The sequence below is a fragment of the Culex pipiens genome, chromosome 2 (assembly GCF_016801865.2).
Source record: "Culex pipiens pallens isolate TS chromosome 2, TS_CPP_V2, whole genome shotgun sequence".
Classification (NCBI taxonomy): Eukaryota; Metazoa; Arthropoda; class Insecta; order Diptera; family Culicidae; genus Culex; species Culex pipiens.
Genome location: NC_068938.1, coordinates 89,561,682 through 89,580,608, shown reverse-complemented (window position 1 = coordinate 89,580,608; position 18,927 = coordinate 89,561,682). Strand labels below are relative to the sequence as shown.

Here is an 18,927-nt window from a genome sequence, read left to right as displayed (position 1 = left end):
CTACTTTGGATTGAAAATCTAAACTTTAATCTAAAATCCTCTAAACTTAATGTTCAAAAGTAAACGTTCCTTTAACTGTTGTAGTACTACTTCTATGAAAAACAATAAAAATTTATGAACTGATATACAAATAGGATAGAAATCAAGATTTGAAAAAGAAATGACCATTTACGTCAAAAGATCCGTAGTTCCTCGATTCGCAACAATGGTCGATACAACCATAATCCAAAAACCGTTAGTTCAACAGATCAACGAATTTTGTCCGATATCATTACATTATTGATTGATCGAGACTCTATGGACAATTTGACATAAAAGAATGCCTAGTATTCTACATCAATCAAAGTTTATTGACAGCATTACTCTAACTTAACAATTGCAACTAACTTTAACATCAAATAGATTTGGAAAGGATACAGGTTTATTTTAAATGCTGATGCTAAGCAACAAATCAATTGTACCTTCCTGAAGACCCAAGCTAAATCCCACATTGTGATAGTGAAAAAGTCACAGGAGCAGCGGTGTCTTGTGCAATTGTGATATTTTCACTATCGGAGAACTACCTAGTTCACGAAGACAGCTTATTGTTCAACGCTTAAGCCCTGGGGCTGCGACAAAGCGAGTTCGCGTAGCATGAAGTGCTTATAAAAAATAATGTATACCCAAATTTTAACTAATGCGCTAGGATCAAATCATGCCCCTTGACTTTACAAGGCCCAGGGGATTTACTCATTATCATGTATTGTATTCTAACCGTCAGTTGGAGTGAATATGGGCCAAACAACGATTTACTTGTCGTCATTTCTAAACAGCACTTATTACGGGCATGGAAATTTACTCAATATAGTGGTGAGTTCTGATGAATTTAACTGAAATGCCAATCAGTTGAGAAAAAAATGCATAATTTTACCATTTGGAGGCCGAAAATGTGCTAAATGATATTTAAAGAAAAATGGTCTTTGATTTAACTTGAAAAACCTGATTTTTTGCAAAAGTTTTATTATGAAAGTTCGGAAGATATTAGTTTTAACCCTGCCTCAATTTTGAACAATTGTTTAAATCACAGGTTTTATCATAGGAACAATATATTTTCAGAAGAGAAAACTATACATTCTGAAATGTTTCCATGCCAGTAAAAATAACTTTTGCCCATACCCGCATAAAGTTTTACTATAAACCAACAGTAGATTTTATGGTTATCACACGATAAATTCTATGGTTATTTTTACCATGATTCTACAGTAGCCTTTATGTTTTTTCACCATAGAACATATCTTATTTTGGGAAATTACTATAAAAAAGGGGTATTGTTAGGCACAGTCACCATAAAAATTTCGACTTTTCCCCATACAAAAAAAACCAAAAACTATATATTCTACCGTATTTTCATTGATGCCTTTTCCGTCCAAAAAATTACCCTTACCATAGAAAACATCATACATTTATAATAAAAACAGTAACCATTACAATGGTTTGCACAGTAGATTCACAGTTCTTCATGGATTTTTCCATACTAAATAGTACGGTTTAAACTATATTCGTACATTGAAATAAATAATAACTACAGTATGATTCATTGTATTTTCATTGTATTTATTTTTTTTCTCCACTAAATTGTACTGTAAAACATATATTTATACATTGAAATTAATGGTCAATATGGTAAGTTTTATTGTATTTTTATCGTTTTCTTTAATTTCACTTAATTTAGCACTTTTTTTCCGTGTCGTTTTCTTTTGTTATTCCGCTTCAATCCACACTGTTTGAAATTATTCGGAATGTCCGTAGCCGGTGCCGGATCAACTGCTTCGTAATTGGGATAGACATTCGCGTAATCTAGAAGCACAATCCTTAGTGAAATTAGCCCCTGTAGAAGAAAAAAACACTGAATTAGACATAAGGAAAATTTACATATGTTTGGCATGTTAAGGATCCGGTTCATTTTCTATTAAATTAGCTGTTCTTAAATTCTGAAATTTAGAAATTCTTAAATTCCTAAATTCCTTAATTCCTAAATTCCCAAATTCCCAAATTCCTAAATTCCAAAATTCCTAATTTCCTAAATTCCTAATTTCCTAAATTCCTAAATTCCTAACTTCATAATTTCCTAATTTCCTTAACTCCTATATACTTAAATTCCTAATTCCCTAATTCCCTAAATTCCTAAATTCCAGAATTCCTATATTCCTGAATTCCCAAATTCACAAATCCCTTAATTCCTAAATTCCTAAATCATGAAATTTTGAAATTCTTAAATTCCTAAATTCCTAAATTCCTAAATTCCTTAATTCCCAAATTCCTAAATTCCTAAATTCCAAAATTCCTAATTTCTTAAATTCCTAAATTCCTAACTTCATAATTTCCTAATTTCCTTAACTCCTATATTCTTAAATTCCTAATTCCCTAAATTCATAAATTCCTTAATTCCAGAATTCCTAAAATCCTATATTCCTGAATTCCCAAATTCACAATCCCTAAATTCCAAATTTTCTAAATTCCTGAATTTTTAAATTCCTTTATTCCTAAATTCCTAATTTCATAAGTTCATAATTTAATAATTTCCTATATACCTGAATTCCTAAGGAATTAAGGAATCTAAATTCCAAAATTGAAAAAAAAACCTAAAAAATTCTAATTTCCTAGATTCTTAAATTCCATAATATCTCAATTCCTAAACTACTAAATTCCTAAATTCTTAACTTCATAATTCCATAAATTCCTATAATCCTAAATTCCTTAAATTCCTAAATTCTTACATTTCTAAATTCCTGAATTCCTAAATTCCCAAATTCCCAAATTCCCAAATTCCTAAGTTCCAAAATTTCCAAAATCCAAAATTCTTAAATTGCTTAATTACAAAATTGCAAAATTCCAAAATTGCAAAATTGCAAAATTCCAAAATTGCAAAATTCCAAAATTCCAAAATTCCTTAATTCTAAAATTCAAAAATTCCAATACTCCAAAATTCCATAATTCCTAAATTCTTAAATTTCTAAATTTCTAAATTCCAAATTCAAAAATTCCAATACTCCAAAATTCCATAATTCCTAAATTCTTAAATTTCTAAATTTCTAAATTTCTAAATTTCTAAATTTCTAAATTTCTAAATTTCTAAATTTCTAAATTTCTAAATTTCTAAATTTCTAAATTTCTAAATTTCTAAATTTCTAAATTTCTAAATTTCTAAATTTCTAAATTTCTAAATTTCTAAATTTCTAAATTTCTAAATTTCTAAATTTCTAAATTTCTAAATTTCTAAATTTCTAAATTTCTAAATTTCTAAATTTCTAAATTTCTAAATTTCTAAATTTCTAAATTTCTAAATTTCTAAATTTCTAAATTTCTAAATTTCTAAATTTCTAAATTTCTAAATTTCTAAATTTCTAAATTTCTAAATTTCTAAATTTCTAAATTTCTAAATTTCTAAATTTCTAAATTTCTAAATTTCTAAATTTCTAAATTTCTAAATTTCTAAATTTCTAAATTTCTAAATTTCTAAATTTCTAAATTTCTAAATTTCTAAATTTCTAAATTTCTAAATTTCTAAATTTCTAAATTTCTAAATTTCTAAATTTCTAAATTTCTAAATTTCTAAATTTCTAAATTTCTAAATTTCTAAATTTCTAAATTTCTAAATTTCTAAATTTCTAAATTTCTAAATTTCTAAATTTCTAAATTTCTAAATTTCTAAATTTCTAAATTTCTAAATTTCTAAATTTCTAAATTTCTAAATTTCTAAATTTCTAAATTTCTAAATTTCTAAATTTCTAAATTTCTAAATTTCTAAATTTCTAAATTTCTAAATTTCTAAATTTCTAAATTTCTAAATTTCTAAATTTCTAAATTTCTAAATTTCTAAATTTCTAAATTTCTAAATTTCTAAATTTCTAAATTTCTAAATTTCTAAATTTCTAAATTTCTAAATTTCTAAATTTCTAAATTTCTAAATTTCTAAATTTCTAAATTTCTAAATTTCTAAATTTCTAAATTTCTAAATTTCTAAATTTCTAAATTTCTAAATTTCTAAATTTCTAAATTTCTAAATTTCTAAATTTCTAAATTTCTAAATTTCTAAATTTCTAAATTTCTAAATTTCTAAATTTCTAAATTTCTAAATTTCTAAATTTCTAAATTTCTAAATTTCTAAATTTCTAAATTTCTAAATTTCTAAATTTCTAAATTTCTAAATTTCTAAATTTCTAAATTTCTAAATTTCTAAATTTCTAAATTTCTAAATTTCTAAATTTCTAAATTTCTAAATTTCTAAATTTCTAAATTTCTAAATTTCTAAATTTCTAAATTTCTAAATTTCTAAATTTCTAAATTTCTAAATTTCTAAATTTCTAAATTTCTAAATTTCTAAATTTCTAAATTTCTAAATTTCTAAATTTCTAAATTTCTAAATTTCTAAATTTCTAAATTTCTAAATTTCTAAATTTCTAAATTTCTAAATTTCTAAATTTCTAAATTTCTAAATTTCTAAATTTCTAAATTTCTAAATTTCTAAATTTCTAAATTTCTAAATTTCTAAATTTCTAAATTTCTAAATTTCTAATTTCTAAATTTCTAAATTTCTAAATTTCTAAATTTCTAAATTTCTAAATTTCTAAATTTCTAAATTTCTTAATTTCAAAATTTTTAAATTTCTTAATTTCAAAATTTTTAAATTCCTAAATTCCTAAAATCCTAAATTGCTAAAATCCTAAAAATCAATCAGAATTTTAGCAAAAAAAAATATAAAAAAATACTAAAAACATTCCATTTTTTCGTACTCGATTATCCGATAACTCGACTATTTCGGTTTATTTTGATTAATATCGAAAAATCAATCATCCGAAGGTTCAGATTACCGAAGAAGGAAAAATTCTACTTTTATTTTGGACTGAAATTTTAGTTCACTCATACAAAATAAGTTGATTCGATCTGTTGGTTACAGTTTTCCATTTTAGGTTACACAATTTTGTAATTTTAAAATTTTAGAATTTTTTTAAACTCAAATTTTCTGATTTTCTAAATTTAAATTATTTGAAATAAATTGTAGAATTCTTAAACATTTGAATCCTAGAAAATCTCTTTAAAAAAATATGATTTTTCTCTATGGTTTCCAATATTCTGAACAATAAGCAAAATCCTGCTTTTTGATTTTCGTCCTTTCAAGATTCAGCGTTTTGAGATTCGGTTTGATGAGCAGCTCTGGATTATCAATATTTTTACATTAAATACAACTTTATTTGTAATTTTCAGTTGCATTGAAATGTGCAAATCCAAATTACACTCAAACCCCGATGGTTTGACACCAACTGTTGTCAAACGAACGGGGTCACTTTTTAGTTTGACACCCCTTTTACACTGAGCTCACACACACTACCAAACGTTTGTTTTGATAGTATGCGTGAGCGCCGTGTAAAAAGTGACAGTTCGTCACTTTTTAGTTTGACTTTGACCAACCAACGGGGTACAAACTAAAAAAGTGTCAAACGAAAAAGTGACCAACCACCGGGGGTTGAGTGTATTTGATTCACTAATCAAAACAAATTGCACCGCGTGAAACGCTACATTCCGTTTCTGTTACTTTTCAGCTGCGTACCGCAAAAAAAAATCGTGACCTTCTCCTTGACGTTTGAAAGTTTTCCGAGCTGCGCAGCCCCAACACAGAACTCACCTAACGATTTTCGCCTCCAGGCGAGACGAGCTCACCATCCGGAACAAACACGGCCGAAAGTGACCGCAGCAGGCGCCGGGTCCTCTCCCAATCGAACGCATCCGTTGGGTTGTGTCCCGTTAGCGAACCCGGTGGGAGAAGTCCCTGTGAAAAGAGAAACAAACAGTTTGTTTAGATCAAATGTTGCTGCAGTAGGCCACGAAAGATATCTGCTGCTGCTACGGAGATTTCGCACCGTGGCTCTCCCCTCCCACAACAAATCAGAGGAAAGTTTTCCAAGCAAAATTCCACCACAGCTGAAATACTCACCCAAAATGGTTGACAATTTCAAATTTGCTTTTCCGGATCGGTGACTCGGCAGATTTTTTCTGCCGGAAACGTGTGGAAGAAGTCCCTGTAAAGTAGAAAAAAACAAACACTGTGATAAAGCAATCTGCCCAAGCAGGCAATAGATAGTGCCGCTGCTGTTTTGTTTGGAATTCCCCTCCACCCTCACGAAACTCAAAATACTCACCCAAAGTTCCGCCATCCCGGAGCCGCTCCAATTCGAACTTCGAACATCCGTCCACCAACACTAGGATCGCGTTCGGCAACTTGATTGCCAATCGCCGGATGTTGCCAATTGGCTTAAACGACCGCCTCAACGCGAAAAATCCGGGTTTCCCCTAAAACTTCAGCAAACACCGTCAACACGAACATGATCGGACACGCGCGAGTAAAAAAAGTGACAGCTCGCTCGAACCATGGTGCGTTCGTTTCAGGAGCGTCGCACGGGTTCAGTGTAACTTGGTGTAACGGTGCGTTCGTTGCATGAGCGTCGGCTGAACAGGTTCAGTGTAAAGTTGGGTTTGTTAATTGATATTGGAATGTTTAAATGTTTAAATGTTTAAATGTTTAAATGTTTAAATGTTTAAATGTTTAAATGTTTAAATGTTTAAATGTTTAAATGTTTAAATGTTTAAATGTTTAAATGTTTAAATGTTTAAATGTTTAAATGTTTAAATGTTTAAATGTTTAAATGTTTAAATGTTTAAATGTTTAAATGTTTAAATGTTTAAATGTTTAAATGTTTAAATGTTTAAATGTTTAAATGTTTAAATGTTTAAATGTTTAAATGTTTAAATGTTTAAATGTTTAAATGTTTAAATGTTTAAATGTTTAAATGTTTAAATGTTTAAATGTTTAAATGTTTAAATGTTTAAATGTTTAAATGTTTAAATGTTTAAATGTTTAAATGTTTAAATGTTTAAATGTTTAAATGTTTAAATGTTTAAATGTTTAAATGTTTAAATGTTTAAATGTTTAAATGTTTAAATGTTTAAATGTTTAAATGTTTAAATGTTTAAATGTTTAAATGTTTAAATGTTTAAATGTTTAAATGTTTAAATGTTTAAATGTTTAAATGTTTAAATGTTTAAATGTTTAAATGTTTAAATGTTTAAATGTTTAAATGTTTAAATGTTTAAATGTTTAAATGTTTAAATGTTTAAATGTTTAAATGTTTAAATGTTTAAATGTTTAAATGTTTAAATGTTTAAATGTTTAAATGTTTAAATGTTTAAATGTTTAAATGTTTAAATGTTTAAATGTTTAAATGTTTAAATGTTTAAATGTTTAAATGTTTAAATGTTTAAATGTTTAAATGTTTAAATGTTTAAATGTTTAAATGTTTAAATGTTTAAATGTTTAAATGTTTAAATGTTTAAATGTTTAAATGTTTATGGAGATCGAAGTAGGTCGCGTAATAGGAAGGTCGTGAAATTTTCGCTCGCGTCATTTTCGATGAAAAAATATATTTTCAGTTAAAATTAACGAAGATTTCTTTATTTAAAGTCGTCGGTTACATACCGTCCCGTTGTCCCTCGCGAACTGTTAAATCTCCGATGAAGAGGAGGAATGTCTCCAAACATTTGAATTAGTGTTTTCAATAGAGGAAAAGTTTGTTTGTGGATAAAAATCATCTGGGTCGAGTGTAGCAAAAGCTTTAAAAAGAGTATTCCGTGTGTTTTACGCAGTGCCAGTTGGAACCGTTTTGGCATTAGTTTTAGAAAAACGTTTCACTCGCTGTTATGTGATGCATGAATGTAGTATTGTGGTCAGCAGCATCATGAATGGCCTGTTCCGTGAAGTGAGGACCAACTCCGTTCGAAAATGGGGCCGGAGGTGGATCCGGGGCATTCAGAGGACCATGACCGGAGTGGGTTCCACTGAAGATTTAGCTGAGGAGGCAAGTTTGCTGCGCGAATGATTTCGAGTCATGAAGACCAGTTCTAGAAGAAACGCAAGCCATCATCGAGGAATTCGGTGAGATCAGTCCATTTTAAATCCTTATCTTAACTGAACTCGCATTGACTTTATCTGCCCTCAACTTGCTCTCCATCTGCCTTGCCTTTTTTTATTCTTGATTTTCAGTTCTAATTTTGCTTCATCCTACCATCTGTTTCTTTTATGTCATTGTGAGGGGATCATCGATCCATCCGCATTGACATACTATCTTTTCATTTTTCTTCTTGTCTTTTCTCACATTTTCTCTTTTTTCACACTTACTACCAGTCTTTGTGAGGGGATACTGAGCTCGATTTGCTCTCCATCCGCAATGACCTTTTCTCATCTATGATTTTCCTTTTTATCAGTAGTTAGAATCAAAGCCGGGGATCGGGGTGTTAGCATCAGGGCAGTGGACAGTATGCTGTAATGGCGGAGACTGGATGTAGATAGTGGAAGACCAGAACTACGTCACAAGGGGGAACTAGTTTATTAATTGTACAATTCTTAAGGATTGTCCAATTACTACATCTATTGACCTCTGTCAGTTTCCAGCTGTCTGCCGCGCCCTTTTAGGCCCCCAACAGGGTGCAAGCCCTGTTTTTCAGCTTTGTCAGTCTTTTTTCGGAGTCATTGAAGGTTACTGTCGGAAGGAGATTCTTTTCCCCTGAGGACACCGTGAGTGATTTTGCTTGTTCGCGTCCAACCACCCCCTTTTGGCCCTTCATACGACAGTAATTTGAAGATGCTCCCTTTAAGTCTGAGCCACTGTAATTCTAGGCAACCGCTACATAGGTCATCCTTGTGGCCCTGTTGGTTATCAAATCAAATCAAATCAAAAATGTTTAAATGTTTAAATGTTTAAATGTTTAAATGTTTAAATGTTTAAATGTTTAAATGTTTAAATGTTCAAATGTTTGAATATTTTAATATTTTAATATTTTAATATTTTAATATTTTAATATTTTATTATTTTAATATTTTAATATTTTAATATTTTAATATTTTAATATTTTAATATTTTAATATTTTAATATTTTAATATTTTAATATTTTAATATTTTAATATTTTAATATTTTAATATTTTAATATTTTAATATTTTAATATTTTAATATTTTAATATTTTAATATTTTTTTATTTTAATATTTTAATATTTTATAATTTTATTATTTTAATATTTTAATATTTTAATATTTTATTATTTTAATATTTTAATATTTTAATATTTTAATATTTTAATATTTTAATATTTTAATATTTTAATATTTAAATATTTAAATATTTTATTATTTTAATATTTTAATATTTATTTTTTTTGTGTAGAAACAGTTAAATATGTAAAATTTCTAGTATTTTAATGTCTTAATGCTTAAGTTTTTTAATAATTTGATTTGATTTGAGCTTTTCACAAAATCGTTTGTGAAGTTTTGTATTTAAAATATAACTCGATTTCAAATACTTTTGTTACATGATTCAAATTATTTAAAAAAAATCGTTAAAAAAAAGTTAACACTACGCAACTATAACATTACAATAAAACTTACTGTAACAAAAAATTGGAAAAAAATGCATTATGAGATTTCCAATAACAAAACCATAATATTTGCTGTATTCATGAAATGTACAGTAGTTTTATTGTTTCAATTTATAACATTTCCAATAACAAAACCATGAAATTGACTGTAACCATGAAATCTACGATAGCTTTATCGTCATTCCAATGAAGTTCAAAAAAATCAACCATAAACTAACCATAGATATTATAATATCTATTGTAACTGCATGGTTTTGACAATGCATATCATCATATAATTTTATTCGGGTAGTTACCTCCACTGACGGTGTGACAAAATAATGAAGTTAGACAATTATTGAATGTCGGGTTTAAAAGATTACAGTTTCTTTTCTCTTATAGTCAGTATAAATAAATGCTCGAAACTTGCTCAGCTCGAATAAACAAACAATGATGAAGCTAGTAGCAACTCTACTGTGCTTTGTGGCAGTCACTCAGGTAAGTACCCCATCAGGTAAAGTCCCCCAAACCCCGTCCCAACTCCACCTCAAATTTCAGGCCAACTTCACCGTCAAACAGATGGAAAAGATCCACTCATCGTTTGTGAACTGCACGACCAACTTGAACATCCCCGAGGACACCGTCCACTACGAGCAGATCACCGTTACCGGAAACCTGACCGTCAAGGATCCGATGTACAAGCGAAACCTGCTGTGCCTGATGCAGGGCATGCATATCGCCAAACCGACCGGCGACATTGACATGTCGAACATGCGGGAGTTCCTGCGGGATGGCCACGACGAAAAGTCGCTGGGGGAAATGCTGGAAGTCTGCGCCAAAACGGCGAAGGGCGCGACTCCGGAAGAGAAGGCCTACCAGTTTCATCAGTGCTTCTGGTCGCAGGATAAGTTTGTGGTGTGATGGGTTTGACGGTGAAATCAAGATTTGCTGTGTTAAAATAAATAAAATTGAAAATAAAACAATACTAGGAAGGAGGATCCATAATCTATGCTTGAAAAAATAATAACAATCACGCACTTGTTATTGCTAGGTCAGTAACTGATAATAAATTGTTTATTGAATTCTATTGAGCCAGTCTCAATAGATAATAGAATGAAGCTGATAAAGAAGGTTCAAATAGGCTGAAAAATACTTATAAGGCTTCCCGGTAGAGAATTATTACTAGGAATACTTAATTATTTCCATTTGTTTCCACATAATGATAACTGTCTCTATCCTAATTGAAAAAGAAAATATCGAGATTTTTACTCTAAGTCGACATGATCGTGCTATCTTGTCGTATGTCTCGTTTTAAGGTTAAACACATGAAAAATGGAGGGATACTACAATCCTATAGCACAGTCAGAGCAATTGAGTTGAGTTGAGAGCAAATCTCGCGATTCGTTATCAAGCTCCTCTCTCTGTAGAAGAAACCGAGACTCTCCATATAATTAGTATGAATCTAGTAGTGAATGCCTTGAGTAACCTATATTTTGTTCATGTTGGCAATTAAAACAATTCCATGAAACATTCATCAACTGCGAGACTGGTTGGGAACGCTCGGCAGGACCTCCACGGATGCCATAATTCCTTCTGACTTGCGCGAAAAAAAGCCGGTTTACAGCTGAAGAAAAGTGAAAACACCCCAGTGGAACCAAGTCACGAAAACGAAGCGCTAAAATTACCGACCTTAACCTTGACCGCAAAACTCACGGTCATTGGGAACGCGACTTGCAGCAGAATCACCGGGTGCACAGTTATTAAAATCGAAGAAATAAAAAAAAATCACTTCGCTTTATTTTGACTTTCATATAAACAATAATTTATTTAAAACACTTTAACGACTTTTTAACTGTGCACCTTTTTTTCTGAAAACATTATAATTTATTGGTCTTACCCCTTTGCCCCCTTTTCAGAGTTGCGAGTTGCGATTGGTTCTTGGGTGCCAAAGAAGATGAGCCTTTCGCAGCGTGAGGTGGCGTGATTTGGCAATACAAAAAAAAGAAACTCCAGAATCAGTACAGAAAAGCGAAATCAGATTAAACTCGGTCTGACGGCTCGCCTGGCAGTATAAAAGTGGTCCCAAGCGGAAACCGGCCCGTCAGACGATAAGATCCTTTCCGCCGCCTGGGGACCCAAAGTTTTGCTCGGTGTTGTTGCTGCTGCTGCTCAAAGTGTTTGAATATGAAGTGTTTAGTGTTGATTGTGGCCACGTTGGCAGTTGGAACTCATGTAAGTAGGCATCGCAGATGACCTATGGTCCTAGTTCTCTGAGAAATCTGTTTAGCAAATTTAGTGAAAAAAAGAAAGGATTAAAATTTATTTAAAAAAAAATTGATTGTGTTTTTTTTTAAACTAAAGCAAAATCGATGTATATATTAAGCTCAGATTTTGTACCATATATGGCTGGAATGATATCTTCTTAGAACGCAAAAAAAGTTTTTCTTGATACATTTTTGCAAAATGACTATAGTTTGCAAAGAATGCCTTATCTTTTACATATTTCATATATTTTACAAAACCTATTTTTCATACAACATATTATTTTATACTTAGAAGTGCCGTCAACTGGGGCGAATTGGGACAGCAGTTTTAACCATGTTAGAGCACAATATTTTGATTTTTCTGAGTGGTTTCTGATAGAACAGACTCAGACCAACAAAATGTGCACATTAGGGTGCCCAGAATATGGGACTTTTTCTCAAAACCTCGCTCCACAAGCTGAATATTGTTCCTTGACCTATTTTAAGACTCTGGTCCAAATATGAGCGAAATCGGTCATCATTTACCCATTGATACTCGGAGGTGAAGTTTGTATGGAAAAAAATCGAAAAAATGTATGGAAAACCCAAGTTTCTTACGGTTTGGTCTGCACGATGCGCTACTTCCATCCAAATATTCCCAAAAGTGAGATTCTTATTGAAAATTTAATGCTCTACAACTTTGTAGAACATACCAAAGCTGTAAAACTCGATCCTGGAAAGTTATTAACCATTTAAAAAAGTCATATTTGTATGAAATTTTTTTTCGACAACTTTAGGCTCGGGTATCAATGGGTTAATCTCATCCAATTTCGCTTAAAATTTACACAGATGCTTAAAATAACTCAAAAAACCGTTTTCCGCTTGTGGTGCAGGAGGTAATTTTTTCTGGGCACCCTAGTTTACATCCATTTCCAACTTTAAGTACACTAAATACTGCTGTCCCTATTCAGACTGTAGTCCCGATTCGCCGAAGATGACGGTGCTTAAGTTGTATGTATATTTTAAGTTTGAACTAAAAATATATAATCAATAATTAAATGCAATAAAAACTCCATAAAAAGGCAAACCTGTTCAATTAATTTTTCAAAATTTTCTGACAATGTATCTAATCCACGATGGTGGTTGTGATGTTTTAAGATAAGTCATTTGGTATTTAAAGTGTAATAAAAAGACAATAAACCACTTCAAATTTACTGATTAGCTAAAGCTGAACTCAAATTTGATGTTAGTAAAAGACGATTTTTTTCATGATTTTAAAATCCGAAGTACTTTTAAAGTCAAATTTCAAGCCTAATTGACCAGGGTACCAGGTAATCCTGATGCTTTCGTCAAACATTTTCAAATATCAATAAGGCCAATACAATAAGGAATCATCAAATTATAGGTTTTTCTATCACTCATTTACAGCACTGGTTTCAATATTTGAATGAAAAAAGTGTTCTAAAATTCATTTTACATTTTAAAAAAAGAAGAAAAATCAGTCCAGTTGTGCTGCAATCTAAGCCTTGAAAATATTTTTCGAAAAAATCGGATCAGAATTTCACTAAAATTAAAAATATTGTTAAACGAGCCCAATCATGCTAATAATGATTATTAAAAGGGTACACAGCAACCAGAAAGCTGCAAGTTTTTCAATGAAAGTTTTAGTTGAAAGCAATAGTTTTTGCCCCTTGATTTTTTTCGGAATTGTTGAAAATATTTGGATTGACTTTTTCGAAAACAAACGATTTTTTAGAAAATATAATAGAGTTGAGTAATTCTCGCTGAAAGTGGACCACTATTTACACAAGGTGCTCAAAAATCAAAAGCAATGTACTTTTCCAATAGCCCCCACCAAGTTATGAATGAAACCATGTTTGGTTGGTTAAATTTGTCCTCACCTCGGCGCCACGAAGCTAACACATTTTTTTAAATTGGTAATTTTGTGACTTAGACGCGTCCACAAAATTGCTCATAACTTTGCAAAACTTCAACGAACCCTTGATGTTTAGGGGTGTTTTGGAAAGGAAATGAGCAGAGCTTTCGAATGCACTTGTCAGAAAAATACCGTTCCATACATTTTTTAGCCACAAAACACCAATGTATTTTTAAAAGTCATTTTTGAAGGCCGGCGCCCCGCTTTATCGAAAAACTGACAAATCCATTCGAAAGCTGAGACGATTTCACATAAAGGACCAATAAATCTAAGGTGTATATTCCTCCTATCTTTTTTAATCCAATTTTGAATCTGCGAGCGCAGCGCTCCGTTCGCATTTCGGGCACCCAAAATGTTGCAATTTGCTTGCCCCATTTTAAGGTTTTGTCAAAAAATATAGGTGCTCACTTTTTAAATGATAGTTTATTGTCCAAGGATCAAAATGCACTTTCGATAATTGACCAATATTTATGTTTTTGGGTTCTTCTAGGCAATTTAATGTCGAAAAATAGTTTTTTTTACTTTTTTTTTGTAAAATGCTCACTTACAATTGGGTGGACTTTTTTTCAGTAGAAATAATGAATGTAGCATGTAGGAAATTTCACCACGGAAATTTTTCTCTAAGAGAAAACGTAATTTTGATACTCCAGTGCCAAGATATTTTAGTTTAAGTGAGAAAAAAAGTGCCAATTTTACAAATTTCTCAGAATTAACAAGCACGGTCTATTATTTACATGCGGCATATGTTTTGGAGGCCAGAGTATGGTTTCTTATAGTTATTTTGGTCGCTCAATTCGGATCTGGAATCAAATTTCAGATTAACAGTTAAATTTGGAGCCACGCCCAAAAGTTATTTGCGGTAATATGCTGTAGTTTTAATCGCTATACTCAAAAAAATGAGTTCGCGTAAACGTGAACAGAGTTCATGCCACCGGGAACCAGGAAGAAAACTGTTCAACTTTTATAGTGCATTGCACCATGAAAGTGAACAGTTTTCTTCCTGGTTCCCGTTGGCATGAACTCTGTTCACGTTTACGCGAACTCATTTTTTTGAGTGTATTTCATCTTTCGCTCACCTTTAATTGATATTTTACTTACGGATTTTTTTATGGAGATTGTTTTTTTCAACTTCTGATTGTTTTGAGAGGCCTCGTGGCGCGGTGGTTAGCGGCTTCGGCTGCCGATCCCTAAGTGGCTATGGGGAATACATGCAAATAATATTTGAGCGTGGCTAAAATATCACTGTTCACTGTTAATCTAAATTTTGATTCCAGATCCGAATTCAGCGACCAAAATAACTATAAGAAAACATACTCTGGCCTCCAAAACATATGCCGCATGTAAATAATAGACCGTGCTTGTTAATTCTGAGAAATTTGTAAAATTGGCACTTTTTTTCTCACTTAAACTAAAATATCTTGGCACTGGAGTATCAAAATTACGTTTTCTCTTAGAGAAAAATTTCCGTGGTGAAATTTCCTACATGCTACATTCATTATTTCTACTGAAAAAAAGTCCACCCAATTGTAAGTGAGCATTTTACAAAAAAAAAAAGTAAAAAAAAACTATTTTTCGACATTAAATTGCCTAGAAGAACCCAAAAACATAAATATCGGTCAATTATCGAAAGTGCATTTTGATCCTTGGACAATAAACTATCATTTAAAAAGTGAGCACCTATATTTTTTGACAAAACCTTAAAATGGGGCAAGCAAATTGCAACATTTTGGGTGCCCGAAATGCGAACGGAGCGCTGCGCTCGCAGAATCAAAATTAGATTAAAAAAGATAGGAGGAATATACACCTTAGATTTATTGGTCCTTTATGTGAAATCGTCTCAGCTTTCGAATGGATTTGTCAGTTTTTCAATAAAGCGGGGCGCCAGCCTTCAAAAATGAGTTTTAAAAATACATTGGTGTTTTGTGGCTAAAAAATGTATGGAACGGTATTTTTCTGACAAGTGCATTCGAAAGCTCTGCTCATTTCCTTTCCAAAACACCCCTAAACATCAAGGGTTCGTTGAAGTTTTGCAAAGTTACTAGCAATTTTGTGGACGCGTCTAAGTCACAAAATTACCAATTTAAAAAAATGTGTTAGCTTCGTGGCGCCGAGGTGAGGACAAATTTAACCAACCAAACATGGTTTCATTCATAACTTGGTGGGGGCTATTGGAAAAGTACATTGCTTTTGATTTTTGAGCACCTTGTGTAAATAGTGGACCACTTTCAGCGAGAATTACTCAGTTTTTAAAAATATTATCAGATTTGTGAAAACCATTTCGTTAACATTTTATATCAGATTGTTAGAACCTTTGTAAACTTATTCGAAATAATTTACGTTTTAAAACAGAGGTGCTCGAAGTTTTTGAATGGCAGGCCAAATTTGAAGCTCCACATGAGCTAAAAACAAAATATTAGAAAAAATCGATTTTTTATTATATTTTTAAATACATTTTTGAAGGGGTGACACAAACTTTGTAAAAGTGTGTAATTTATTTTTTAAATTATGTGCAATCTTAATGATAAATAGTTGCTTAAGGAATTTTTAAAAAATATTTCTCCAATTTTAATAAAATTTCAATAAATATTTGATGAAAATTTTGACTTCATTTGCTCTTTTCAATCACATTTAAATTTGTTACGATAGATAGTTACGGTAAGATAGATTTTTAACACAATATTTGTTTCATATAATCGGGATCAAAGTATGGGTTTTCCATACTTTGATCCCGATTATACAATTAGTTTTATATTAACAAAATCTAAAAAGGTTCACAAAATAGGCATAAACTTAACCTTAATTTCTAGGAATTATAAAATCACTTAAAGATGCGTCAAAGGGCCATTTTACATGATCATTCAAAATGGGTCCGCGGGCCACAAAAAATGACCTCGCGGGCCATACTTTGGTCACCCCTGTTTAAAATAAACATCATCCAATGGCCAATTTTGCATTATGGTGGCTATGTTGTAGTAGAATCAATAAACTACATTTTTTTTTTCTTCATAAAATTATTTTTATTGTGTCCTTTTCGGTACTGGGACCTGGTTAGGACCGAGTCGGCTTTTGTAATTACACTTTTCTTAAAGCTAAGAGTAATTACAGAGGATCTTGTGTGTAAATGTTAGTGGGAGGGGAGCCGATTACCCACGGCCTACTCGGGGTTAGTAGGGAAGGGATTGATGTTAAAGACAAGGCGTGGGAAGGGAAGGAGGATTGTGTAGGGGTCTTGGTTGGCTCTGCTGGCCTTTGCTTTTGTCCTCAGCCGCAACTCGGTGTCCAGCTGCTGGGGCGATCTTGCTTTGCTTCCGGTGCAACCAGAAACGACGGCTTTGTGTGAAGGCGAGTTATACTAACTGAAGGAAAACTAACTGAAGGAAAACTAACTGAAGAAAAACTAAATGGATATTTTGGAATCTAAGAGGAACTGATAGATCGGATAGAGAACATCAAGGTCTAGTTGAAATAACGCATCTCGCATCGGGATTTCTGGTGGTTTTCCTCGGGCCCTGAGGGTATCTTTCAACTTAATTCTGTGAACATGGTGGTCCGGACACGCCCATACGAAATGGTCGATGTCCTGATAACCCTGCCCACAGTCGCAAAGGTTCGTATCACTCATGTTTAGAGGTAAAGATGAGCATTAACTACATTGCTAGCAAATATTTCTCAAACTGGTAATATCAAAATTGTAAGAATAACGACCGTACGAGCGATTGTTTATGTTGCCTTCGTGGTTGTCTTATCCCACCTTCGCATAGTTTGATAATTTGGCTAAATTGTTTGGTCGAATTTAGATTGTGCGAGCAAAATTTGCAGCGTTACTAAATAGAACTCTTATTTTAAGTGAAACTTATTTAAATTAGCCTGATTATAACCATAATATGAATGCACTTTTGACAGTCAAGTCAAAAATCATCAAAATTTATAACATCCGACCTTAGCAAAATCTATAAATGTTTTGAAAGTATTGCAGTGTTGCCAGATATATTCAAAAGATTCGTTTTCTTGTCTTGTTCGTTTTCCAAATTTGATTTATCTTAAGTTTTTAAATGAGCATGAGCATGAGCATAAGAGACCACCCATGGTTGCCCCTCCGTTGCTGAACAGAACCGTAATATCCTTTCAGCACTAATGATCATAGGCTTCGACGATCTAGTGGTGTTTCCCTTATCAACAGCATGTATGAATGCGCCGAAAAGATAAAACACCATGATTGCAAAACTAGATCAGTTGCGAATAGGTAACAGTCATTGGCCACCAACGGCGCCCGCCATGTCAGTTTGTAGATCTCGATTTTAAGGGACGGGAATGTTAGTTAGCGCAGGTTGCTACTAGGGCAGCTGATTTACTCTGTGCTTACACCCCACAAGCGCCAGAAACCTGAAAATTTGTTAGTAGGATAGGGTGTTTGGTCAGGATTCATCATAAAAGATGATGATGCGACCCAAAATCATGGTGTTTGTTGAAAGGTATTATATATTATTCTCAAGGCAAGCAATCGGATGCGGCGGATGAGACATTTCCCGTTTATTGGTTGTTACATTTTAAATGAAATGGTTTAATCTTAGACAGCCGATCATTTATAATTATAGAATGAAGGATTAAACAGTGTAACTTCTAAATCGAGATGTTTTTACGAGTTTTAAATGATTGATGTTTAGTGAGGTACTGATTAACGAAGCGAACGACGAGTTACGATGTGTAACGTTTTATTCTCAAGGCAAACAATCGGATGCTGATTTATCTTAAGTTTTTAAATGCCAAAAAAGTTGTACTGATTAAAATAAATCCTTAGTTTTAAATGTCAATAAATATCAATTCGAAACAACTGTCCACGTGGTTTAAGAATGATCCCTCACTAACCCTTAATTCTCTCCCATCCCGCAGGCCTTCTTCACCCCGCAGCAGGTCGAGTTCGCCAAGAAGCTGTCGGCGGACTGCGAGGCCGAGGTGGGCGACGGTCTGCCGGAGAACATCGGCGAGCGCTTCCGGATGGGCGACCTCACCCTAACGGACGACAAGTCCAAGTGCTACATGCGGTGCATCTTCGGCAAAGTAAACTTCCTGGACCGGGAGACGGGCGTGATCAACAAGGAAATTCTAGCGCTGAAGCTGGCCAAGGGCAGCACCCAGGAGAAGGCGGAACGGTTTGCCGTACGGTGTGGCTCGTTTGAGGGTGCGAACGCGTGCGAAAAGGCCCACGGGCTGTACGAGTGCTACTTCACCAAAAAGGACGAGTACTTTGCCTAGAAATGTTCAAGTTTTTGCTGGATGTTGAATAAAACCCTTCTCAACTCGATAA

The 18,927-nt window shown here is 32.4% G+C and overlaps 2 protein-coding genes across 2 annotated transcripts; both read left to right on the top strand.

Moving 5' to 3' along the window:
- The first annotated feature begins 9,784 nt into the window (after nt 1-9,784).
- Nucleotides 9,785-10,595, top strand: LOC120426813 (uncharacterized). The gene is made up of 2 exons (XM_039591598.2): nt 9,785-9,941; nt 10,002-10,595. Exons 1-2 carry the CDS (start codon nt 9,894-9,896, stop codon nt 10,362-10,364), a joined length of 411 nt encoding a protein of 136 aa, XP_039447532.1. The 5' UTR covers nt 9,785-9,893; the 3' UTR covers nt 10,365-10,595.
- An 856-nt stretch (nt 10,596-11,451) lies between these two features.
- Nucleotides 11,452-18,927, top strand: LOC120426814 (general odorant-binding protein 56d-like). Its single transcript, XM_039591599.2, has 2 exons — nt 11,452-11,675; nt 18,513-18,927. Exons 1-2 carry the CDS (start codon nt 11,628-11,630, stop codon nt 18,873-18,875), a joined length of 411 nt encoding a protein of 136 aa, XP_039447533.1. The 5' UTR covers nt 11,452-11,627; the 3' UTR covers nt 18,876-18,927.